Source organism: Crocodylus porosus, unplaced genomic scaffold (assembly GCF_001723895.1).
Source record: "Crocodylus porosus isolate Cpor-Errol unplaced genomic scaffold, CroPor_comp1, whole genome shotgun sequence".
Taxonomy (NCBI): Eukaryota; Metazoa; Chordata; order Crocodylia; family Crocodylidae; genus Crocodylus; species Crocodylus porosus.
The window spans coordinates 36961875-36987192 of NW_017728912.1; the positions used below are offsets into that span (position 1 = coordinate 36961875).

The 25318-nt window shown below is 46.6% G+C and overlaps 2 protein-coding genes across 4 annotated transcripts in view; both read left to right on the forward strand.

Moving 5' to 3' along the window:
- Positions 1-25318, forward strand: part of LOC109309310 — a 148183-nt gene that overhangs the window by 40782 nt on the left and 82083 nt on the right.
- The window catches only part of ALB (albumin), a 36705-nt gene continuing 21051 nt past the window's right edge, over positions 9665-25318 (forward strand). For 2 of the 3 annotated variants that reach the window (XM_019534282.1, XM_019534284.1), the window contains exons 1-6: positions 9665-9800; positions 10612-10672; positions 11496-11628; positions 17325-17539; positions 18305-18437; positions 21773-21870. In XM_019534282.1, coding sequence (XP_019389827.1) covers positions 9716-9800; positions 10612-10672; positions 11496-11628; positions 17325-17539; positions 18305-18437; positions 21773-21870 — 725 coding nt within the window. In that variant the 5' untranslated portion in view covers positions 9665-9715. The remainder of the gene's footprint in view (positions 9801-10611; positions 10673-11495; positions 11629-17324; positions 17540-18304; positions 18438-21772; positions 21871-25318) is intronic. The other variant, XM_019534283.1, reaches the window with a different exon arrangement.

Genomic DNA, 25318 nt, shown 5'->3' on the forward strand with positions numbered 1-25318 from the left:
TCAGCTGGGTGATGTCTCTTCAGCTGTCAGCAGCAAACTTCTGGCTCAGCCCGAAGGGCCTGAGCTAAAATGGAGTCTGCTCAGCTCTTTCCTCCAATCACATGGTCCTCACAGGGTCATGTGACTGCCTTAACAGGGCTGGCCAGCACCTGGCAGCTTCCCTGCTGCCACTCAAACCCCTTAAAGTGACAGGCATTGAAGGTGTTCTGTCACAAAGTGTTTATGTGAACAGCTAAGATTTTCATATGTTATCTTTACGACACTTACAATTTTGCTCATTACTACAAGGCTACTTTTAGTAAAAGCGTCATTTGGAGGGTTGCTTGACTACATGGCTTCTAATCCATGAAGTCCCAAGCACAACTTTTTATATCTGAGTGCTATAACAATGTCTAAAACTTTACTTTTTCCTGGAAAGAAAGGGTATCACCTGAAGGGTGTCTTGACTACATGGTTTCTGATCCATTGTGTGCTGGTTTTAACAGATGTCATGAAGCCTCATCTCTTAAGCAGCTCCCCCACAGCAAGAAGAATACTTGCTACCTTACTGGCTACATGTGAAGAACTTTCTAAGTACAGCTTGCTGCTGGGTATCACTTTCCATGGATATCACTACCTTGTCCTAGAACACTGGAGGGTGTCTTCAGTAACTGTTCTCCCTGTCCTCCATTAAGAACTCCATGTCAACTGCTATGAACTCCATATGATGTCTTGTTTTGTTGCTTTGTCCACTGTATGGGAGTTCAGTGACTTGACAGTGACTGATCCTCGGCTTCTCCCTTTCACTCTGGGTTGTCTCCCTTAATGTTCATCTGCTACGCCTCGATTTTCAAAGGAAAGAAGGGAGAATAAGAGGAGGTAAGGTGTTTGCTACTGTTAGTGGTTGGGGTTGAGGTGAGATCTTTCTTCACAGGGCCCTTACACCCTGCCCTTACCACACTTGTGCAGGCATCAATGTGTAGCCAACCTCAGGGTCTCATCCGCCTGCTGGCAGTGTATTGCAGCCTAGTAAACAGCTAGTTGTTCACACAGTAATTACCTGAATTTGCCCCTACTTAAACTGGGTGGGAGTCATTGATGAAGACATTGAACAGAACTGGCCAAGCCCTGGGGGACTTCACCTGATACCAGCTGCCAACTAGTCATTGAGCCATTGATTACTACTCTCTGAGCCTGATGCTCCAGCCAGTTTTCTATCCACCTTACAGTCCATTCATCCAGCCAGCCCATACTTCCTTAGCTTGTCTGCAAGAATGCTGTGGAAGACTGTACCAAAAGCCTTGCTAAAATCAAGGTACACCACATCTACCTGTCTGCCTGCATCCATAGAGACCGTGATCTCATCATAGAAGGCAATCAGGTTGGTTAGGCACAATTTGCCACTAGTGAATCCATGCTGACTGTTCCTAATCACTCTTTTCTCCTTCAGGTGGGTGCTTACAAATGGATTCCTTGAGGATTTGCTCCATGATTTTTCCAGGGACTGAAGTGAGGCTGACTGGTCTGTAGTTTCTTAGATTCTCCTTTTCCCCTTTCATAAATATGGGCACTATATTTGTCCATTTCCAACCATCCGGGACCTCTCCTGATGACCATGAATTTTCAAAGATGATGGCCAATGGCTCTGCAATCACATCAGTCGACTCCCTCAGCACCCTTGGGTGCATCCCATCTGGCCCCATGAACTAATATAAGTTCAGCTTTTCTAAATAGTCCCTAACCTGTTCTTTTACCACTAAGGGCTACTTACCTCCTCTTCAAATTGTGCTGCTCAGTGTAGTAGTCTGGGAGTTTCCCTTGCCTGTGGCAAGCAGGGTTTCTATAAGTATGTTGGTAGTAAGAGGAGGATCAGGGAAAGTGTGGGTTCCTTACTGAATGGGAGAGGCAACCTTGTGACAGAGGCAGCAAAAAAGGCATTGAGCACTTCTGTCTTTTCTGCATCCTTTGTCACAAGGTTGCCTCTCCTATTCAGTAAGGAACCCACACTTTCCCTGATCCTCCTCTTGCTACCAACACACTGCACCTCACCCTGGCACCACACCCAAGCAGGCCACCCCAGCTTCTGTGCTCCTGTTCTGGCCTGCTACCCAGTATGCCACCAAGCCATGGCCGGGGGAGAGCCCGGGAAGAGGGCTTGTGCTGTCTGCAGGCTCCCCCCCACTCCTGCTGGCACCTAAGGATGCCTTGCCTGCCCCAGCTGTCTCAGGTAGACCACCCCCCACCTTCCCTTCCCCTGAAGCATTCCTTGGGTGGCTGACCTAGATGGCTGCTACTGCCACTGTTGCTGCTTCTGCTGCTGCTATTGCTGCCTGTGCTGCCACTGCCCCACCCCTCAGGAGGGGGTGGGGATTCCCTGCCACACTGCCTTGAACCACTCTGTACTGCACCTGAACTGGATTACTTCCCTAATGTACTGCTTGCTCCTACACTCCCTCACAGCTGCCTCACTGCATATGATCTTGTGGTTTGTTTCCTGCCTGCTGCCCTGCTGCTAAGTGCCAGGCTGGAGGCCTGAGGGGCACCACGACTGAGCCCCTCCACCACTCCAGCCATCTTTTACATCTGCCTAAGCAGCCTCCCCCTGTGTGTCTTGCCCTTGTATGGTAAATCCTGTGATCCATTCCCCCTGTCTTGGTGTTTGTTGTGTGGCTGAGTAAGCCACCTCAAGTCTCCCCATCTCTTGTGTGTGTGTGTGTGTGTGTGTGTCCCCTCCCCCACCTTCCCCATGCATAGCCCACTCAGTTTCCTGTGGGGCTGTAGCTCAGTTAGCTTCAACTCCCTTCCCTGCCCTCCTCCCTCCCCCAACATCCCCCATCTGCCCCTATTGGATTCACTAGCCCTTCTGTGTTTTTTGGTTTTCTTTTTTGGTTTCCATCTCCCTTTTATGTGAAGCAATGGCAGGGCAGGAGCCTTCTAGGGGAGGGGGGGTGGATGCCCCAGCAGAACTTCCTGCAGCCCCCACTGTGGAGGTAGATTCAAGTCAGGCCCCTGAGGGGGTGCATGTCCCTGCAGCCCCCACCCCAGAGACAGAGTCCAACCCCCTCTGGGGGCAGACAAGCCTGTAACCCCTGCTGCGGGAGCAAGCAGGACTCTAACAGGGAGCCAGCAGGGCCAGGAGGTCTCCTCCAGTCAGGCCCCACCTGGAGGGGCTCCCTAGCTCTTCCCCCCACCATCAAGGAGCCAGGGGCAAGGGCAGTGGAAAGGGCTCCTCTTCAGCCTCCTCCACAGCATGGGGTGGGAAGGGCAAGGGCCTGTCCCCCAGCTTAGACCACCAGTGCCTGAGGATACCAGGTGCACTACACCAGCCAGCACACCAACTCAGCTTGTCCCTGGCCCTAGTCCTGGCCCCACCAAGGCAGCCCCCCAGCAGGGAAACTGTAGTTATGCATAGGCAGCTGCAGGGTGACCCACAGCCATGGGGCCTGGACCTTGCACCACTGCCCCTTCCAGTTCAGGCAGCAGGGCCCACTTTCTGGCACTCACCCACAAGCATGGCATGAAGTGCCAATTACCGAAGCAGGAGAACCTGCACTTTGAGACCTGGGTGAAGGCCCTGGCTCAGCTGGTGGGGGCCCCCAAGATCGTGCTGGCCCCCTGCTTTCATGGCAAGGGTTTTTTTCTTCCTTGCCTCAGGCCACTGCACAAAAGGCAGTGGAGAGGAGAGGGGGCTTATGGTGGAGGGCAACTACATCCCCCTCAAACCCCTAGAAGACCTAGGGACCTGGGTGGTCCTCAGCTCTGTCTCAACCTATATTCTTAATTTGGCTCTGCTCCCCCAGCTCCGAATCCTAGGGAGGGGTATTCTCCCTGGTGGTGGCCCTCTCACTAGGGTGCCAAGACCCCAAGACTCTCATTCCACCACCAAGTTATGATCCAGCTGACAGTGGGAGTGAAGCTGGAGGCTGAGGGGTGCCTTGTGATGACTTTTCAGGGAGCCCTGGTGAGTGTGTTTCATACACTGGGGGACTTGCTGTGCTTTGGGTGCTGCACCCTGGGGTACCTGCATCACAAGTGCCCCATGGGCTGGATGGGGAAGACATCCATGGGTCTCACTTGCAAGAGGAGTGCCCCTCCCCCATTGGGTTCCCCTGGTACCCTAACCACAACATCCAGTGCCCCCAGAAGCTCAGGGGACCCCACCCCCCAACCAGGTTTCATAGATTCATAGATGTTTGGGTCAGAAGGGACCTTAGCAGATCATTGAGTCCAACCCCCTGCCTTGGGCAGGAAAGAGCACTGGGGTCAGATGTCCCCAGCCAGGTGCATGTCTAACCTCGTCTTAGACCACCAAGCTAGCACTACCTCCCTTGGAACCCCATTCCAGATTCTGGCAACCCTTACTGTAAAGAAGTTCTCCCTGATGTCTAACCCAAATCTATTCTTCACCAGTTTGTGACCATTGTTCCTAGTTACTTCAAGGGGCTACCTGGTAAACAGAGCATCTCCTATTCCTTGCTGTTGCTCCCCTCATGCTTTTGTAGGTGGCCACAAAGTCACCTCTGAGCCTTCTCCTGCAGAGGTTGAAGAGATCCAGGGCCCTCAATCTCTCTTTGTAGGGCCTTGCCTACAGGCCCCTAACCATATAAGTGGCCCTCCTCTGAACCCTCTTGAGGTTGTCCTCTTGAAGTGTGGCACCCAAAACTGGATGCAGTACTTCAACTGTGGACTGACCAAAGCCACATAGAGGGGAAGTGTCACTTCCTTGGACCTTTTTGTCAAGCACCCGCTAATGCATGATAAAGTTCAGTTAGCTTTACTGATCGCTTCATCATACTGATGGCTCACATTCATCTTGGTGTCAACAATGACTCCGAGATCCCTTTCTGCTGCTGAGAAGGGCTTCCTCCAGCTTGTAAGTGTGCTGGTGATTTCTTCTCCCTAGATAAAGCACCTTGTACTGGTCCTTGTTGAGCTACATCCTATTCTGTTCCACCCACTTTTCCAACCTGTCCAGATCCACCTGGATTCATTCTGTACCCTCTAGCATGTTAACTTTGCCCCATAATTTGGTATCATCTGAGAATTTGTATAGAGTGCCTTCCCCGCTCTCATTCAAGTCACTGATGAAGACACTGAACAGCACAGGCCCAAGGACAGCCTTGTGGGACTCCACCGCTCACATCCTTCCAGGTTGATACCAACCCATCCACCACCACTCTCTGGGTGTTACCCCTAAGCCAATTTGCCACCCACCTGACTGTGTAATTATCTACGTCACAGCTACTCAGTTTATCTGTGAGAATGGGATGCGATACCATATTGAAGGTCTTCTTAAAATCTAAGTAGATGACATCTACCTCAATTCCTGCATCTGAACATTTTATGTCCCGGTCATAAAAAGAAATGCGGTTAGTCAGACAAGATCTATCTGCTATGAATCCATGCTGGTTGCCCTTCAGCATTGTCTTTCTCACTGGACTGCCACAAAAATGATCCTTAATACATTTTTCAAAGGTTTTCCTGAGGATAGAGGTGAGACTAACCCGTCTATAGTTACTTGGACCCTCTTTCCTCTCCTTCTTGAAAATAGGGACCACTTTGGTTCTTTTCCAGTTCTCTGGGACCTGAACTGAGTACCAAGAGTGCCCAAACAGCCATGCCAGTGGCTCTGCTACGACACTGGCCAATTCCTTTAGTACCCTTGGTTGAAGATCATCCAGCCTGCTGCTTAAACATATCCAGCCACTGCAAGTGTCCCTTCACTAAGTCAGTGCTAACAGTTGGTGGGCTGGTGTCCCTTTTGTGCCTGTCTGTGATCCAGTTGGGAGATTTGTCCTGATCTATGTTCAGGAATACAGAGGCAAAAAACTCATTGAAGACCTCAGCCTTGTCCCCACTATCTGTCACTAATTGCCCTAGTTTGTTCTGTAGGGGTCCTATGCTACCCTGCGCCTTCTTTTTACTCCCTATCTACCTGAAGAAGGACTTCTTCTTGTCTTTAATTTTTGTTGCCAGCCTAAGTTCCATTTCTGCTTTGGCCTTTCTGACTGCCTCCCTGCAAGTGTGTGCCAAGAAGGTATACTCTGCCTTGGTAGCTACCCCTTGCTTCCACAGCCTACAGGCCTCTTTTTTGCCCCTAGGCTTTCCTGGGTTTCAGCCAAGAGGATTTCTTGGCCCCTTTCCCTCCTTTCCTGTGCAATAGGATTTTCTCCTCCCTTTAGGAATGACCACCCTCCCTGGACTCCCATCTCACCAATGCTCCTGTTCTTCAGTGCCTCACTAACTAATCTCCTTAGAACACTGAAGTTGGGCTTTCTGAAGTCTAGCACTTCTGCCCTACTGGTAGTCTTTCCCATCTTACTCCGATGAATGATGAATTCAATCAAGTGATGGTCACTGTCCCTTAGGTTACCTTGTGTCAGTAGTTCCCCAACCAAGTTATCCCCTGTAGCCAGGACCAAGTCCAATAAGGCATTTCCCCTAGTGACACTGTATACCTTCTGTGTTACGTGAAGGTCCTGTATGCAGGTTAAGAACCTATGTGAATGGTTGGATCTAGCTGACTGCTCCTCCCAGCAGATGTCAGGGTAGTTTGTTACCCATGACAACCATGTCCCTTGACTGTATGGCCTCTGAGAGCTGTCTGGAGAATTTCAGGTCCAACTCATCCTTCTGATGTAGTGGCCTGTAGTAGACACCAACTACCAAGTCCTTTTCCCCCTGACCCCTTTGCATTCTGACCCATAATACTTCAATTTGCCCCTCCTCTGGTCCCAACTCTGGTTTGGCAGAATCCCGGGGAGGGAGGCAGCAACCAACTGCCCCACCCTCCAACCCCCATTTTCTCCTACCAGCGCTTGTCCACCCAAGGACCCCATGGCTGAGTGGGTGCAGGTCCCCATCTGGGCACAAAGCCAAGTAGAAGGCCCAGGTGCAGCTGGAACCCTCTGAAGTAGAGGAACCCCCACCCCCACTCCCAGGACCACCACACAGGGAGAAAGAGAAGCCCAGCTTCCAGGGGCCTCCCTAGGTGTGCCTGACACCCCACCCTGGTAAAGATAAAATGGGTAATCCCAGTGGAGGAGGCTTTGGGGCTGCTGGACAGTCCCAAGCAGAAGCCCATGGAGGAAGCTCTTTGCTCCGTTGGCCAGGGCCTAACTACTGAGACCACTGGCACTGAAGCTGAGACCTTAGCCAGTCCAATGGTAGGTCCAGCAGTGAAGCCCTCCCCCTCCAATGATCTGGGGGAGATGGGGGCCCTGGGGCTCACTCTTGTGAATCCAAAGAGGGAAAGTCCTCTTTCCCAGGATCCTGAGGTAGGGACCAATGCCACCTCAGTGCCTGACAGGTCTCCTCTTCCCACCTCCCAGAAAAACCTTGCTACCAGCCCACACTATGTTCCCACATCAGAGGGGGTCGAGGTGGGGTGCCCTGACCAACAGACCAATCTTATCAGGGACCCCATGCAGACACCTCGGAGTTCCAGCTCTGCCCTGCCATCTTATGAGGGTGTCCCCACCCCATCCCAAGGGGCTGCAGAGCTCTCCCAATCCCAGCCAGAGTCTGGGGTCATGGTGGCCAGGGTATTCAAACAATGCCTAAGGAGCCTGCTGAACCCCAGGACCAGGAGGAGGATGCCTGAGAACTGGTGGGCTCCTTGGAGTCTGTGGACCTCTCAGTTCCAGCGGTTCCCAGAGGTGAGCTACTTGCATTCCTTGGTCATGAGTATACCCGTTGTTCTGCCAGCAAGATGCAGCTCACCTTGGACCAATGGGGGGCTGTGTCAGGAGGGCCCGATGGCTGCTGCCGCTGTGGATGAGCTGTGGGCCATGCAGAGAGGCTGTTTACCTTGTAGGCAGGCATGTGAGCCCTGCGGGGGGCGGGCGGGGGACCCACCCCTCCTGGGATGCCCCTTCTCTCCTCTCACACTCCACTGCACCCTCAAAGCCCCCCATCTTCAGTTCCCCCCAGCCCCCTACTTACCTAAAATGAAGCCCAGGTCCAGGTCACTGCAGCCTGCATCGCTGTTTGCCCTGCACAGGCAGGCAGTGTGCTGCAGCACTGGGGCAAGGGGCAGGCATAGAGATGCTCTGGCCAGCTACCAAAGTGTCTCTTTGGAGGACCTGAGCCTCCAGTTGCTTCAGCCCCACTTCTTTTCTGTTTTTTTGGGGTGTTTTTTTTGATACCTGGATATCCAGGTATCAAATTTTGAGCCTGCACTGCAAATATGCAGTGCAGGGAATGTTTTTTCATTCCCAGCATGCCTCTTGCTATGTCTCAAACTGCTTTGAGATGCAGCAAGAAGCACATGTGGGCTTGTTGGATGTGCCCCCTGATTTTATCTCTGCCTGCCTGAGCAATGCTTTTATATTCTTCCTTTGTTGTTCCTTCAAGTTTCCACTTCTTACAAGCTGCCTTTTTTGTGATTTAGTTTACTGAAGAATTCCCTGTTAAGCCAAGCTGGTTTTCTGCCATACTTGCTAGTTTTCCTGTGTATCAGGATTGTTTGTTCCTGCAGTTTCAGTAAGGCTTCCTTAAAGTATAGCCAGGTCTCCTGGACTCCTCTCCCCCTCAGTCTGGATTTTCAGGGAATCCTGCCCATGAGTCCCCTAAGTGAGTCAAAGTCTGCTTTTCTGAAGTCCAGGGTCCTTACTTTGCTGTTCTCCATCCTTCCTTTCCCCAAGATCCTAAATTCAATTAACTTGTGGTCACTGCTGCCCAAGTTGCTATCTGTTACTACATTCCCCACCAATTTTTCCGTTTGTGAGCAGCAGGTCAGGAAGAACATGGTCCCTAGTTGTCTGCTCCAGTACTGCACCAAGAAGTTGTCCTGAACACTCTCCAAAAACTTCCTGGATTGTCTGCAAACTGCTGTATTGCCCTCCCAGGAGATGTCAGGGTGATTGAAGTCCCCCAGGAGACCCAGGGCCTGTGATCAGGAAACTTCTGCTAGCTGTTTGAAGAAAGCTTCATCCATCACTTCCTTCTGGTCTGATGGTCTACAGCAGACACCCACTACAACTTCACCCTTGTTGCTTTCCCCTCTAGCCTTAACCCAGAGACCCTCAACAGAACTATCTTTGGTTCCACACTGGAGCTCTGAGCAATCATATGGCTGTTCTACATAAAGTGCAACTCCACCTCCTCTTCTCCTCTGCCTGTCTTTCCTGAACAGTTTGTACCCATCCATAAACAGTGCCCCAGTCATGCCAGCTATTCCACTAAGTCTCTGTTATTCCAATCATGTCATAGTTCCATGACTGTGTGAGGACTTGCAATTCATTTTGTTTGTTTCCATGTCTACAGTCTATCATATCTAAAGTCAGGAGTGAATTTCTGCATTGAATCCTGCTAGCTGGTCAAACTAGTACTTGTTCCATGGTAGTTCAGGTCATTTTTGAGAATGTATTAGCAAAAAAAGAGGCATGTCTGTAGGGTTAGGCTAACAACTTCCTGGAATCACTTATTTGTACCTAGAGAAGTAATTTATCTATTCTTTATCTGTGTGGGTTCTAGGTTGTGGAATTCACAAGCTCTTTCCAGATAGAAGGGTCCAGAATACAAACATATTAAACAAATAATTCAATCACATTCTTTTTTTTGCCAGGATATTCACAATTTTGCAATCGTCTTGCTATTAAATGGAAATTAACGATTACCTGTAGTATGGTTTAATAGTTTACAGATGTGGATTAAGAAGAGTATATAAATGAACACTTTTTCTGCAGTTTTTCTGGCATTCCTGAATCACTGTTCTACACATTAAGCTGCAACCATGAAGTGGGTAGTGTTAATTTATTTTATTTTTTTCTTCAGTTCTGCTACCTCCAGGGATTTAAGCAGATTTGCTCAAGAGGCAGGTAAGAAAGATCTGCATTAAGTACTTGCTTTTGTGCCATGCTTTGTAGTACTGTTTCAGTGATTTTTAATTTTGCAGAATTTCACAGCTGAACTTTAAAGGTCTGCTCCAAAGTCCACTGAGGTCAATGGATAAGCACCCTTTGACTGCAGGGAGTTTTGAACTAAATGTTATAGCCAACTGGGTTTTTGAATAAATAAATCTTTGCAGAGACAGACTCTGGAAAACTGAAAACCTCCAAATCTGCATAATTACTATTAGAAGCTGAACATTTTTAGTTTGACTCAGTATTCTCTATTTTTAGCCAAAAAACACAGTACATGTTGCATTTGGTAGTCTTTAATAAAAACATGAATATTCTGTCCTTAAAATGATAAAAAAAAATAACAAAAATATTTCCAGTTTGCTGAAGTTTTCATCATAATTCTCTTCATTATCTAACCAGTTCTAGTAATTATGTGCTATCTACCTACAGTGTCTTCATTATTTTCAGTTAGGTGAGTGATTCTTCACTTCCAAAAGTTTAAGTGGTCCTCCTGAAGCAAAATTGTTGCCACATTCCAGAGGTGGTTGCACTGCAGTGGTGGGTGAAAGTTTCCCATATACATATGCACACATACATTGAAATGTACTGTGGGATGCTTCTGAAGCAGAGTTGTATAATTATATACTATTAAATTTACATGTAGGGCAACTGCAAACTTTTATTTGACCCTACTTCTCCCAAAGAAAACTGGTGGCTTGTATGCTCATGGGATATGTAAAACTGAGCCTTGCTATGCTTTTCTTTTTTTCTTTTCTTTTTTCCCCAGAATACAAGAATGAGATTGCTCACCATTTCAACAATTTAAAGGAAGAGCATTTTAAAGCAGTGTAAGAGACCATAAAGTTATAGTTTGTGTAATGGTGATGGTCTACATGGTTTGGGGTGGAAAGGGGAGAGAGTGTGTTATTTATTGATAAAATACAAAGGCTGAAATAAACAAGGAAAAATGAAGTGTTAACCTTTGAAATATCAAGCTTCCTTGAGTCCTGGAGCAGTTTCAGTTCTACATTTGGGATAGTCTCAGGAGTTTCTGCTAACTGCTGAAGGATGGAACTAATGTTATTGGGCAGGGTATGTAGAGAAATTCATTGGCTTCTACTGGGATGAGTCAGCTTGACCAGTCTTTTTTTAAGGGACACATGAAGATAACTAGAGAAGCTAGAGAACTGTTTAAAAACATCTTTGTGGAGCTACTTTCTACAGACAATATTTTTTAGCAATTCATAACATCTGCCTGAATGTGTCCTGGGTATGAGTAACAGGAAACACACAGGTGATTAGACCCTAATCCAAGGTATTTCTACTCAACACATACACTCCTGGGGGGAGATGGGATTAAAGAGGAAATAGGTTGAAGGATTATGCATTTAAGTTTACTCATCTTATACATGAAAGTAATTTGTATTCAGTCTTGCACTCGCATCCATTTCTTCATGATTATTTAGAAAGCATTGTGTACGCCCATAATGAGGTGCCTTGGAGCATCAGACTCGCTCTCTAACTTTACTGGCCACATTTTAACCACAGATTCTCTCTCAATTCTGGTTGCCATGGATTAAAGAAAAGTCTCTGAATCCTTCTTACATGTGAAGAAAAGTGGTGGTTTTGTTTTGTTGTTGTTTGCTCATTCAGAAATATGCCTTTTTTCAGCGCCATCATCACGTTTGCCCAGTACCTCCAGAAGTGCTCCTATGAATCGATAAGTGAACTAGTGAAGAATGTTGTCGATCTTGCACAAAGATGTGTTGCCAATAAGGATGATCTGGGATGCACAAAATCACTGGTAGGCAAAACATCCATGGTTACAATGATTCTTCTATTGTGTGATACAGCACTTAGTAGTCATTCTTAAACAAAGAAAATGTTAGGTCTATAAACTTTGAAGACACCCAGTTTTTGATTCTACTAGCAAGTCACCCTCCAGCTGGATATTTTTAAACCAACAGATTCAAAGAGTGGAGCTTTTCAAAATGCCTGCATGACTCTGGAGCCTAAATTCCATTGGCTTTCTTTGGGACATAGATTTTTAATTCACTGCACGGGAGGGTGGGGGGAGGAGGGAGAAAATGTCTAAACATATTTAGGAGCCTAGAAATGGACATTGAGGCCACATCCACCTGAGCAAGCACATGTGGCTTTTGGGGCACTGCAAAACACCCCACTCAAGTGATTTGGTTTTCCACACTGCATATTTGCAGCAAAGAACAAAATTTAGATACTAGGAGATCCTGGTATCAAAAAAAAGTGTGTGAAAAAATTGAGGTGGTGCATGTGGCAGCAGCATGCACTGCCCAAAACTGGAGCCTGACCAGCCAGAGCCATGCTCCAGCTGCTGGCCAGGCTCTATGCACCCAGATTGCTGCTGCTGGAGTCCCAGAAGGCCCCCAGAACCTCAGGGAAAGCTACTGGGGCCAGTCAAGTACTGGTCCCAGCCTCCTCTACCCTACCCTCCTCTGGAGCATTTTCCCCCATACTAACCCCATGTGCTGGAGCAAAAAGCAACCTGACATACTAAGTATAGTGCTGACTAGAAAGAACTAGTTGGTAATGTGAAGGGGACTGTAAACTGGGGAGGAAATGATCATGATATGCTAGAGTTCTGAGACAGGGAAATGATTTTAAGATAGGGAAAGCGGAAGGTTAGTAGAAGTAAGATACTAGATTTCAGGAGGGTTGATTTCAACCACCAAAGGGTAATAGTTGGTTAGGTCCCTTGTGTGGACAGACTGACAGATAAAGGAGCCCAGGAGGACTAAAAGTTTTCTAAAGGACATGGTATTGGAGGCTCAACAAGAAACTGTTCTGATTTGGAAGAAAACACAGGAAGAACAGCAGAAGGCCAAATACATGGGGATCTTCTTGGCTTAAAATCAAAAAGAAAACCTACTAGTAAAGGAAGGATGAACAAAACATTAAGGATGTATACTAAGAATTAGCACAAACTTGCAGGGACAAAATCAGGTATACCCTGTGATATTATGCAATTATGTACCCATGCAATTTTGTGCATAAATTACATAATTTTGCATAATTTAACTGCAGTGGGCGTGTGCCTTCACCTCTGTAGGGCTCCTAGCACTCCAGCTGGGAGCCCCATGATGTGGATGCACAGAGCCATATGACTGGTCAGCTGGGTAAGTGGGGAAGAGAGCTCCTGGCTGCAGGGGGAAAGGTGGGCTTGGGGTTTATGAGTGGGCATGGGGGTGTGCGGGATTTGTAGGTGGGTATGGGCTGCACACCATCAGGCTGGGTCGGCTGCGTGCCTCTATATGGGGCTTCCAGCACTCCAGCTTGGCCTGATGGCATGTGACTCCATGTCTTCATGTGTTGCTTCCCATTGGAGTACTGGAAGTCTTACGTGGAGGGCTGATGGTGCATGGACTGGGAGCCACATGCCATTGGGCAAGGAGGGAAGCCGCACATGGAGGCACAGACTCGCATGCCATTGGGGCAGGTGGGTTCCTGCTTGTCTCTACATGCAGCTTCCCACTGAAGTGTTGGAGGCTCCATCCACTTGGCCCAATGATGCAAAGATCCCAGTCCACAAGCCATCAGACTGAGTCAGCTAGCTCTGTGCCTCCATGTGGGGCTGCCAGCACTCCAGTGGGAAGCTGCACATGGAGGCATGGAGTCCAGCTGTTCCAATGATGCACAGCTCCTGCCTGTAGTGCTGCAAGTCTCACATCCTGGCATGGAGGCAACCTGGTTTTGTTTGAAGGTGTGTGCCAGCAGGCCAGGCTGGCTCCATGCTAGCACATGTAGGTTCTGGGACTCAGTCAGAGGTGCATGCTGTCAGCAGTTCTGCCTGCCATGACCATAAGCACCATGAGGGCCTACTGCTGCTGAGCTGCTGCTGGTGGGCACTGTGCACCATGGGGGTATGTGTGGCAGGGGGGCTCATACTCACCCACAAACCCAACACACACACATACACTCCCCTGCAACACTTCATAACCCACCACCACAAACCTCACCCCCATACCTCCACAACCCCCCATACCCACACCCCTGCATACTCCTTCATAACCCCCCACAAACCCCACACCCACTCACTAACCTTACATACTCCCATACCCCACCAAACCTCACAACCCTGGCACCTGCCCACAAATGTCACACCCCCCACACCTTCAAAAATCCTCCCCACACCCACCCCACCCCACCCATATAAAGTACCAGCATATATTTCTAAAGAAGGTTAAAATAGTTTTATACTTAGTTTAATTTGTGAAAAAAGTCATTAGTTTTGCATAATTTTGAGTTTTCCTGTGCATAATTTTGAATTTTCTGTGCATAATTCCTGGGGGTGTAATCAGGGAAGCAAGGATAACAAATGAGCTACATTTGGCAAAAGAAATTAAAAGAATAAGAAGAATCACATTTACTCAGTACTTCCAGAAGTGCTTCTATGAATCAACAAATAAACTGGTGAAGATCAGCTTATATATGCATTTTACAAATATATTGGCCAGATAAGAAAAACTAAGGAAGTTTGAAGGTCTACTGCTAAATAGATAAGGTGAGTTATTAACAGAAGACACAAAGAAAGGCAGAACTGCTCAAAAGTTACTTTGGCTTAGTCTTCAAAAATGAAAAAATAAGCTGCAACCAGACAGGTAGTAAAAATTGTATAAACAAGGGGCATGTCTACATGAGAAGCTTTACTTGAGATTAGAACTAATTACTGTGCAGTAACTATCATCGTCTATACATGCAGATGCTTACTGCACAGTAATTTGCTCTAATTGGGAGTAAATCTGCTACCTGTAAATACAAGTAGCAACTTTACTCTGAATTACTTACTGCATAGTACAGCACATGTAGACAGCAAATATGCTCCCAGTAAGCCAGGCAGCAGGGGACAAGAGATTGCTCCCTGCCCTAGGGATCTGCTTGATAGAGCTTTGTGAAATTTTGCTGGCTGTTTCATTTCAATGCTGTTTTGACTAGTTTTGAGCTCAAAACAGCAAAATTGAAACAAAACAAAAGGCTTCAAAATAGCCTTTTGTTTGTCAGCCAAAATGGAACAAGGGCAGTCAAAACATTTCAAAAGTTTCCAAACATTTCAAGTTTCAGAGCTGGGCTTGCTTGCAGCTAAAGAGAAACTAAAGAGAGGGAGGCAGAAGAGGGGGGAAGGACTGCTCTGATACTGACATGCACAGTTAGCCAGTGACTCTGATCTTTCCCTGAGGTCCCTTCCAATCCCAGTGCTCTGAGGGAGGGATGGAAAAACAGCATAAAAAAATTGTTTGAAACGAGCTTACTCTGTGCCTTCACACTTACAGGTGATGCAAGTTTTGCTCTGAACAGTTTGAGGTGCAGTTTCCCAGAAACCCCTGAACCTATCTCCTTGAAACTTGCCAGGCTTCATGGCCTCAGCAGGGGCTACCATGCCTGCAGTTTTCACCCTGCTGTGCCTTAACACACACGTCACGAGGTTTGTTTGTCAGCAGCCTGAGGTGCCCTTATCTCCTTGAAAGCTGGCAGGCTTCATGGCCTCAGCAGGGGCTACCATGCCTGCAGTTTTCATCCCACTGTGCCTTAACGCATGCACATGATACAAGTTTTGCTTTCAAGAGGTACAGTTTGAGGTACAGTTTCCCAGAAACCTTTGAACCTATTTCCTTGAAACTTGGCAGACTTCATGACCTCAGGAGGGGCTACTATTTCTACAAGTTTCACCTGAATAAGACAAGAAGTAACAAAGTTATAGGCAGTTTTGTGCTTCCCCATTACAGCCTATGGGGAAGGCTATTTCAAAACGTTGAAACAGCATCAAAACAGTAAAACAGTTTTGACGAAACAAAATGGAACAGTGGTTTTGAAACTAAACAAATCTCAACATGAAACACATGTTCCCATTGGAACAGTGATGTGGAAGTCAAAATGAAATGGTGCTGTTTTGCACAGCCCCACTACTTGATGCCAGGGTGGGGGCAATGTTTGTGATCATGTCTGGGGAGCAAGGGCTAGGAGATTCTTATCTCCCAGCCCTGGCCCCACAGTTGTGGGGCCCCGGCTGGGAAATTCTTATCTCCCAACCCTAGCTCCATGACTGTGGGGCCAGGGTTGGGAGACAGGAATCCCCCACGACTGTGGAGCTTGAGCTGGGAGAAAAGAATCTCCCATCCCTGGCCTTGTGAACATGACTGCGATAGGAATAGAATTCAGAAAGATCTTGATAGATTGGAAAACTGGGCTGGAGGCAAGAGGATGAAGTTCAATGCAGACAAAATGCTTCTCTCAGCAACAGGAGGATGATCAGGGAAAGTGAGATTGCCTTGCTGAATGGGGGAGGCAACCGAGGGTGCTTTTCCACATGATGAGGGTTTAATTCTTAGGGTTGCATTATACGCTCCCTAAATTGAAATGGTGGGTTTTAATTTAAACCTACCATTTCAATTTAGGGGTTTCCATCATTGTTACGGCAAAGAGCCCAATCCCTTTTTTTTGGGGTGGAGCCTGCCTGCCTCTCCTGCAGCTGGAGGGCAAGCTGGAGGGAAATGCATCGGTGCAAACTGAGCATCCCCTGAGCTGTGGGAGGCCCCAATCCTTCCCTCTGCAGTGGCAGTGTCTCCTGGGGGCACCCATGTAGGCTGCTAGTGGGCTGGGTGCTGCTCCAGCCTGGAGGCAGCACCTGGCCTAATCCAACTCTATCCAGACCCTGAGGTATAGCAGCACTTGGCCTGATAGCAGCCTGCCCAGGTGGCCCTGGGGAGCACTGCCGCCATGGAGGGAAGGACTGGGGTTCACCAGCAGCTCTGTCCTTGGCCATGGGAGAGGCAGGCAGGCTCCACTGAAAAAAAAAAAAAGAATCCAGTCCTTTACCACTTCTGCCTTCATTCTAAAGGCAGAAGTGATGAGGGACCTGTTTCTTTTTTTCTGAGGATCCTGCCCACCTCTCCCATGGTCAGGGGACGATCTAATAGCTGGAAATGCATCAGTGCAAACTAAACTACTTCAGGATGTACTTTAGTTTGTAACAATGCGAACTCATTTTAAACCCCCAAGCTCCTGCATGTGTACAGCATGACACCATTAAGCCACACAAAGTGAAATTTTCCTCATGTGTACATGGCAATGGCGTCACATATACAAGTGCCCTTCGTAAGAAGGATGAAGTACTCAATGACTTTTTCACCTCAGTCTTCACAGGCAAGGTCAGCTTCCAGACTACTGCACCTGGCAGCACAGTTTTGGGAGCAGGCAAGCATCCAACACTGGTGAAAGAACAGGTTAGGAACTTCACACAGGCCTAGTAAACAACCAGTTTTTCTTTAACAGACATCTAAATAAGCTGATATTTACCTAAGAATCTACCTAAGAATCTGGCTCAGAATGGCCCATAAATTGTAGCATGTATTGTAGCTCTGTCTTCTTGTACAGAAAACTAAATATGCAGACATTTACACTATGCTGTCCATAAGCACCCTTAATGCTGACTCGTGGCAATGTTTGTATTTACCCTTCTCACTGTAGCAAGCCATTTTCTTGGATGAGATTTGCCAAATCAAGAGGCTTCATGATTTCTATGGGGCAATGGCTGATTGTTGTGCTAATGCTGATCCTGAAAGAAATGACTGCTTCCTATCATTCAAAATGACCTATCCCCCCTTCCTTACACCGTATCAGAGACCTGAGCCTGATGCTGTTTGCAAGGAGCTCAAGGAAGATAGACAGTCATTCCTGGGACAGTAAGGAAACTCATTATTATTATACAGATTGTGGCTCACATTCACTAGGGAGCATGGGATGTGTTGACACTCAGAACCACCGGGTCAAAAAGCTGTCACTGTAAGTGTAGGAACAGCCACACATCCATGACGCATATACTTTCACAGGGCATTTGTGTGGATGTTAGAATAATGAGCTAGCCAGAATTCTTCAAAATTTGAACTTGTGAAGCAATTTCAACTAAACATTAGGATGATTTAATTGCTCCCATTTAAAGATTTCCCTCCATAAAATAATACGTGTTCATCTTCAATTTTTTTTCTTGAAATATTTTGAGAATTTCTGATTTTTTGACAGAAATAGAGAACAAAATTGTGTAAGAACTCCATGTCCACTTTTCCAGTGTTTCATTCTTCCTTTTCTGCCTTCTCATTTTCTCTGTTCTTTCCCTTCCCCTTTTTTCCACTTCATCATCGGAAAGGACAGAAAAAAAGAAAAAAAAAACAGATAGAGAAGGGTGGCAATGAAGCTTGTCAGCTTTCCCCCCTCACGCCACTGAATGTTGAATTTTTGGCAAAAATGTTTTAAAACTGAATTCTTACAGACTTGGTGTGGCTAAATATAAGGAAGTCAAACAATTATCTCTGTCAGTGAGTTCTCATTTGAAGATGTTCAGAGGCAGCACAAAATGTCCCATCCACATTTCCATAAAAGCCTCATATAGATTTGAGGTTATTTGTTGCTCTTGCTGAAATACCTGACTTTGTGTTTTCTTTGAATTACAGTTATGTCTATGGAGTTGCAAGAAGGTTGCCTTTTCTTTTTGCCCCTACAATTCTTGCCCTGGGTGATGACTACGAGCTTGCAGTTCAAACCTGTTGTGCAGTAACTGACATTGATGTCTGCTTGGAAAGAAAGGTACAGAAGGTCCTTAGACTTAAAACAACTGGTTCCTGAAAACTGCATCTTGGTTCCTGAACCAAGGCCCGACACCCTATTTTTACCAAAAATAACCCAGAATTTTGTACTCAATCAATTATAGATGAGTAATATAGCTACATTAATATATTTACATTGTAAATAGCAATCATATTGATTTGGAAGGACTTCTTTGAGGTGACTTTGATGGAATTTTTGAAGGGCTCTTGGTTGAACTTTTTGAAGCATTCTTGGCTGGAGTCTTCTCAGGAGCTTTGGAGTAATGGGGGGCTTCCTGGGGCCAGTCTGATGTTGGCCCGCCCACCTGTCTTTGGGCTAACTGCCCGCCTCTCCCACCTACCACACCTTGATCATATATAATTACTATGTTAATTAGGTGGGAGGCTGCCCATTTTGAACCCCAATGTTCAGGGGAATATCTGCAGCTCCATTCCACCCCTACACTGCTGCCTAAGCCTTGTGGATGGCATCTCAAGCAACTAAACTCAGCCATACCCTTCACCCATTTGCTGTGGTCCCCTCTCTGGGACCTTTGGCTCCCCCTTTGGCCCTGGCCCCATCTCAGGCCTGTAGGGATCCTGAGCCTCTTTGCTCTGTGGGCACCCCTCACGGTGGGCCCCTGACCCTTTTGACCCATTGGTGGGTCCTGGCCCCAGCATGGACCAGTCAGGTACCCTGCTGCCTGCTTTTACCCTCACAACTCTGCTGGAAACTGAGCCACAGGCCTTTCTACACTCTCATAGGTCTGGGCATTACCCAGCTAGGACTGTGTGGGGACTGGAGGTCATTAGGCACCCCCAACCTGCCTTTCACCAGGGACGTAACTGGCTTGGCATTTTATGGGGCTGCTACACCACCAGCAGTCCCACCAGGCCACCCATCTTCGGCAGGGTGCAGTTTTAGGTGATGCCCAGAACCAGGAGCCTTCTCCATCCCCATAACCCCAGCCCATAAATCTCCAAACTGTTCCTGAGCCTCAGCTCTGCTGGCTAATGCCTCTCTTGTGGCTGCTAGCAGGAAACTTTCCTATTTATCGCCTGCTCTCTAAAATTGCTACTGCAATCAAACACCTGGCTGCTGCCTGCTCGAGCCCTTGAAGTGGCAGGCACCAACAGTGCCCTGCTATGCTTGGCTACAGGTTTTTCTAGAGTCTTGTCTGCTTTCTTAAAGGAAGTGGCTAAGTAAGTCTGGACAGATGTTCTCCTCTTTTGCTTGTAAATTTCTCTGTAGCAGTTGTACATGTTGGATATGGCCCTATTCACTGATGCACTACATTCATGCCTCAGCCAACATGTTTGTTGTCAAGACTTTATGAGGAGAAGTCTCTTTAACAGTGGGTGCATCTTCTTCCTCTGCCACTTTTTGCTGTTCCAATTCAATGAGTCCTCATTAGTTAATTCTTCACAATGTGATGCCAGCAACTCATCAACAGCATCTGGTGCAACATATTAGTCGAGTTCCTTGCCCATTTCAGCAACATTGTTAGTCACCTCTTCAACAGTATTTGTAAAGCCTTGGAAGTCAGACACAAACTCAGGACACAATTTTTTTTCAAACACCATTCAAATTTGATTGTTTGACTTCATTCCATGTCTCACCAATGTTCTTAACTGCATGGTAAATGTTGAAGCCTCTCCAGAATTCCTCAGAGTTGGTCCACCTTCCTTCTCAATTGCCCTGATGGCCTGGGCAAATGTGCACCTAAGATAATAGGCCCTGAAGGAAGAAAATAGCCCCTGGTCTATGAGTTGCAACAATAAGGTGGTGTTGGGGGGCAGAAACACCACTTTGATGTCAAGATATATGTCATCAAAGATGGGTGGATGACCAGAAACATTGTTGAGGATTAACAATGCTTTAAATGCAAGATTGTTTTTGCTTTAATAATCCCTGACACTTGGCACAAAATGATGATTAAACCAATCCTCAAAAATATTCTTATTGATCAATGCCTTAGGATTGGATTTCCATATCACTGGGAGAAATGCCTTAGAATATCCCTTGAAAGCTCTGGGGTTTTCCAAATGGTACACAAGTAAAGGTTTAAGTTTAAAGTCACCTGCAGCATTGGCATCAATCAAAAGAATGAGCCCGTCTTTAGCAGCTTTGTACCCTGGCCTGGGTTTCTCCTCTTTGGCAATGTAGGTTCTCAACGTCTTTTTTTTTCCCAAAAGAACCCAGTTTTGTCAACATTAAAAACTTGCCAAGCACAATACCCACCCTCTTCAATGTTTTCAGCCAATGTCTCCATAGTAATTGCTCTACATTTCTTAGAAACATCACCTGCACCAGATTTATGCTTTTCTGTCCTTAGTATGAGGAAAAAACCCACTAAATTTTAAGAAAAAATTTGGAAACACAAAGATTTGCCGTAAAAATGGCATTGGAACAGCAACTAAGAGTCCTGAGTCAGGGAGATGGATGGTACAGCAGATTGGTGCAGGGAAATGGGCAGCACAGCAAACTTGTTTGCTGGCATGGCATGGCATTGAATCAAGCATTGTAAAGTCAAAACTGATGTCAGAAAGTTGAAACAGGATGTCAATTTATAAATGTCATAAGTGCCATTCACCATAACTTGAATGTTGTAAAGTCGAGGACTGCCTGTATTCAGGTTTTCTATGTGAATGTCAATCCATTTTTTACCACCCCTTTAACATTACATGCTGATCTTAGCAATTTTAACCTCTAAAGCAGTAGTTCCCAAACTCTGACAGATTGTGCACCACCAATTTAAAATGATACAATCTTAAGTACCACCAACAACATTTTCAGTTCTACCTGAAGTGCCACGAGCAAATTTTTGTCTTTTAAAGTAATTATAATAGATTTGTTAACATGTACCATAGATAGGCTGTCTGAGTATCACTGGTGGTATCTGTACCACAGATTGAGAACTGCTGCTCTAAAGGACAATGTCTAATCTAGTAATTTTAGAAAAAATTGTGACTCTTCATTGTATGCTGTAAGTGCTTGTAAGTTAGAAGTTAATATTTGTCTCCCAGCTTTCCCTCCCACAGTATAATATGAGTTTTGGTGCATGACTACAAGCTGTGTACTTCAGTGAAATCAGCTGAGTTACTGACACAGCAAGATATGATACCACAACAGGTAGGGTAGCCAGTTTGGGACACTATATGCACTGAAAGGTAACTGTTGGTTTGTGAGTGGCTAGGGCTCATGTCAGGATCTCTTGGTTTGTTCTCTTCATAGCTTTACATGAAAAGAGTCCTTTGTTTTTCTAAACAGGGGTTTCTTTTCTAATCCATTAAGTGCAACCATTTCATTTGACGATCTGTGTTTTATTACTCTAGATAGCTGCCCTTAAGGAAAAGTCCACAGAAATGAGTCTATGGCATGAATACTCCTGCGGAATCCGGAAGACGTTTGGAGAGAGAACTTTCCAAGCACAGTAAGTGTCCTTATCACTATTTTACAGTGAAATGGACTGTTTGCCCTGGAACTTGAAGATACATCAGAGGAATTTTAGGGTACAGACAAACATACTCTTTGACTGCTTTAAAGGGTAGAGAGGGGTCTGTCATTCTGGAGCTTGCATCAGCTGTTACATGTAGCTGTTCCATCTGGATGATCCTGGACATTTCAACACTGACCTGAGAGTAGCTACCCTTAAAAAAACAACAAAAAAACATAACCCCCCCCAACTCAAACACAAAATTGCAGAACAAGAAATCATCCACAGACTTGATATGTTAACTCTGATCTCAACAAGGATTATGGATCCTTATCTCATTGCCTAGGCTAGCTGTTCATTGATTTATTTAGATTGACTGATTGATTTGATTTATATGTTGCCCTTCCCAACAAAGGCTGTGTGGCTTACAACTTAAAAATAGGAGAGATAAGTTAAACTCTTCCCTGCCCCTCCACAACCTCGCCACCCTTTTTGTCACTCACCTAGAGGCCTTCCCTCTCCCCAGGCCTGTGCCTTTTCTGCCTTCTTTGCCTCCTCCTCCCCTGTCTTTCATAGAGGGGAGTGCTGTTTAGCCCATTCCACCTCCCTGTCTCTCCATCAACATATTACAGAATTTATAAGTATAATACAGGGTAAAACATGAAATCCACCCTCCTTTGCCTATGGACCGACTGAAGGTCAGAGCCAAAGGGTACATCACCCTTCACTGGGCACCAGCATGGCCCTTGCCCTGGGTGCCTCCTCCAGGATGGCCTGCAAAAAAGCCCAGGCTGGCCCTCAAAGAAGTCCAGTTCAGCTGGCCACGTGTCTGTTTTCAGGCCAGGCCTTCCCCCGTTCTGGGTTAGGTACCTAAGGCTGGGAAGCAGTGATGGAGGCAGTTCCTGCCTGGCAGGGGCTTGCTGCAGGCCATCGTCGCTCTCAGACAGTCAGTCCAAGGAGTGATCTGAAGTCCAGGGTGGTCCAGCAGGGCCTACCTCACCCTGGTTTCATAGTTGTTAGGGGCTGGGAGGGACCTTACAGATTATTGGGTCCAGCCCCTCTGCACTTGGGGAGGAAAGACTTGGCTGATTCTCCAGGTGTTGACTTCCTTGTTCTTCTCAACTGACCTAACCAGTCCACTCATTATGTCTCTTAACAGTGTTGCTTCCACCTGTCCCTTTTCCTTCTATATAAAATCTTTTTTTTTCTGCCAGTCCTTTCCTAGCATCTGACAAAACAGGTTGTGGTAAAAAATGGATTGACATTCATATACATAACCTGAATACAGGCAGTCCTCAACTTTACAACATTCAAGTTATGGTGAACGGCACTTACGATGTTTATAAATTGACATCCTGTTTCAACTTTCTGACACCAGTTTTGACTTTACAATGCTTGATTTGATGCCATGCCATGCCAGCAAACAAGTTTGCTGTGTTGCCCATTTCCCTGCACCAATCTGCTGTACCGTCCATCTCCCTGACTCAGGACTCCTAGTTGCTGTTCCTTTCCTAGCATCTGACAAAACAGGTTGTGGCCTACAAAAGCTCATGCCTCTCTAAATCAGTCTTAGTGGTGCCAGCCTGCCCTCTCTTCTGCCTGATTTCAGATTAACACGGCTAACCACCAAATGATCCTGTTGTAACACAAATTAGCTAGATTGCCCTAACTTTGACCTTGAATGAAAAAGAGCTAATGTGGGAGTGGTTTTGCTACATCTGTACAGAATCACTCAGACATAGCTGTTGCATCATAACAGTTTATAATCAGTATCCTTTGATATCAATACAATTTGTACATCTTTCCATACCTCAGAAACAAGTCAATGTAACCCACTTATATTTTTGATCAAGGAGTCACAGTGTGCATCTACATGTGCCCCTGACTGTGCATTTGGCACTGCACAGTCATTTAGCACTTGCTTTAGTATGTACAAAATGACTGCTCAGTACCTGAGCAGTTCCAGCAGTGCATGGTCATTTTTAGACACTATATCGCCGTGGTTTGTGCCCACATTTTTAGACACTACATGGTTTGTGCCCACTGATGCTAATGAGTTATGTCACTGTAGGTCATCGCTATGGCAATGTAACATCTCATGTATATGCACCCGCTGTGCCAGAAACCATTCTTAAACTTTGCATAAAGATTAAGCCAGGCAAACTTGTGCCCAATATGAGCAAGTTCCTGAAATACTCTAAAAAAACCCACCCAGATTGATTTTAGTGTGTAATGAACTGTGGCTTAGTTGTGTTGTACTGCTTTATACCAAGGAAAATATGCATAATCTTTGTTGATGGTGATCACTGGTGAAAAGTCAAGCACTAGGAACAAGGCAGGGTGGATTTGCACTTTGTACATTAACTAAATCAGAGATGTGTAAAGCCAAATAAGCTGTCTGTAGAATCTAGGACCCCAAAGCTATTTCATCAGTTGTGATATTATATAAAATTGCGTCATTTAGCTCAGAATCAGTTACTCTGTTGTGTTTGACCCAAATTTTGTCAATTTTGTTCTGTTTCTGGTATCTGGAAGTCGGGGTGAAACTACAATAAGCAAGCCTAGATTCTGATCTAGAATATTTGAGAAGTTACAGTCCTGGGATAAGAGGATGTCAGTTGTACTCCTTGTCTATTATATTTTTTAGAGTCTAAAGCCATCTGTAGCAGGCTGGCTGGCAAAGGCTTGCAGCAGGCTGCACACTTCAGGCTACAGGAGTCTGGAGGCTTGTAGGGACAACAGCCAGCTGCAGGAAGTCTAACCTAATTACAGGTCTCCCCACAGGACTGGACCTGCTGAGGTAGATAATTGGAGAGATAATTGGAGATGGAGGTAGAAGAGAGACAGGGAGGAGAGGAGCAAGGCTAGTGGTGGTGGCAGCACAACTGAGTCAGGCTACAGAAATGAGTAGGTGGCAGCAGAACTGAATCAGGGTCTGGACAGAGATCCAAGGCTACAAGGCAGGAAGCAGCTGTACCACAACAAGGCTGGTGGGGTCAGGCAAGGCAGGGGAGACCCCAGAATCTTGGGTGGTAACAGTGTGGGGCTGGGGCTATGGCCAGGCCAGCCATGATCTGCTGCCCTCACACTTGTGCAATAGGTGTGAATTCCACGGACAGGGGTGTGCAGGGAATGAATCACAGCTCTTCCCTGGCCCCATGCTATCATTGACCCAAGATCTCAGCTCTGGCCCCAGCTCTGGATGCAATTCCCCATCTGGTTGCACACCCTGCCTGTGTGGCTCCCGGCCAGTCTCCATAGAGACCCCAGGATTGCAGGGTGTGGGGGTGACCGCACAGGGCCAGGGCAGAGCTGTGATGTGTTCCCTGCATGTCCCTGCACTCAGAAGCAGGACTTTGCTCTAGTCGTGCACTGTCACAGCCCCACAATCCCGGGATCTCCATGGAGCCTGGCTGGGAGCCATACAAGCAGGGCATACGGGTGG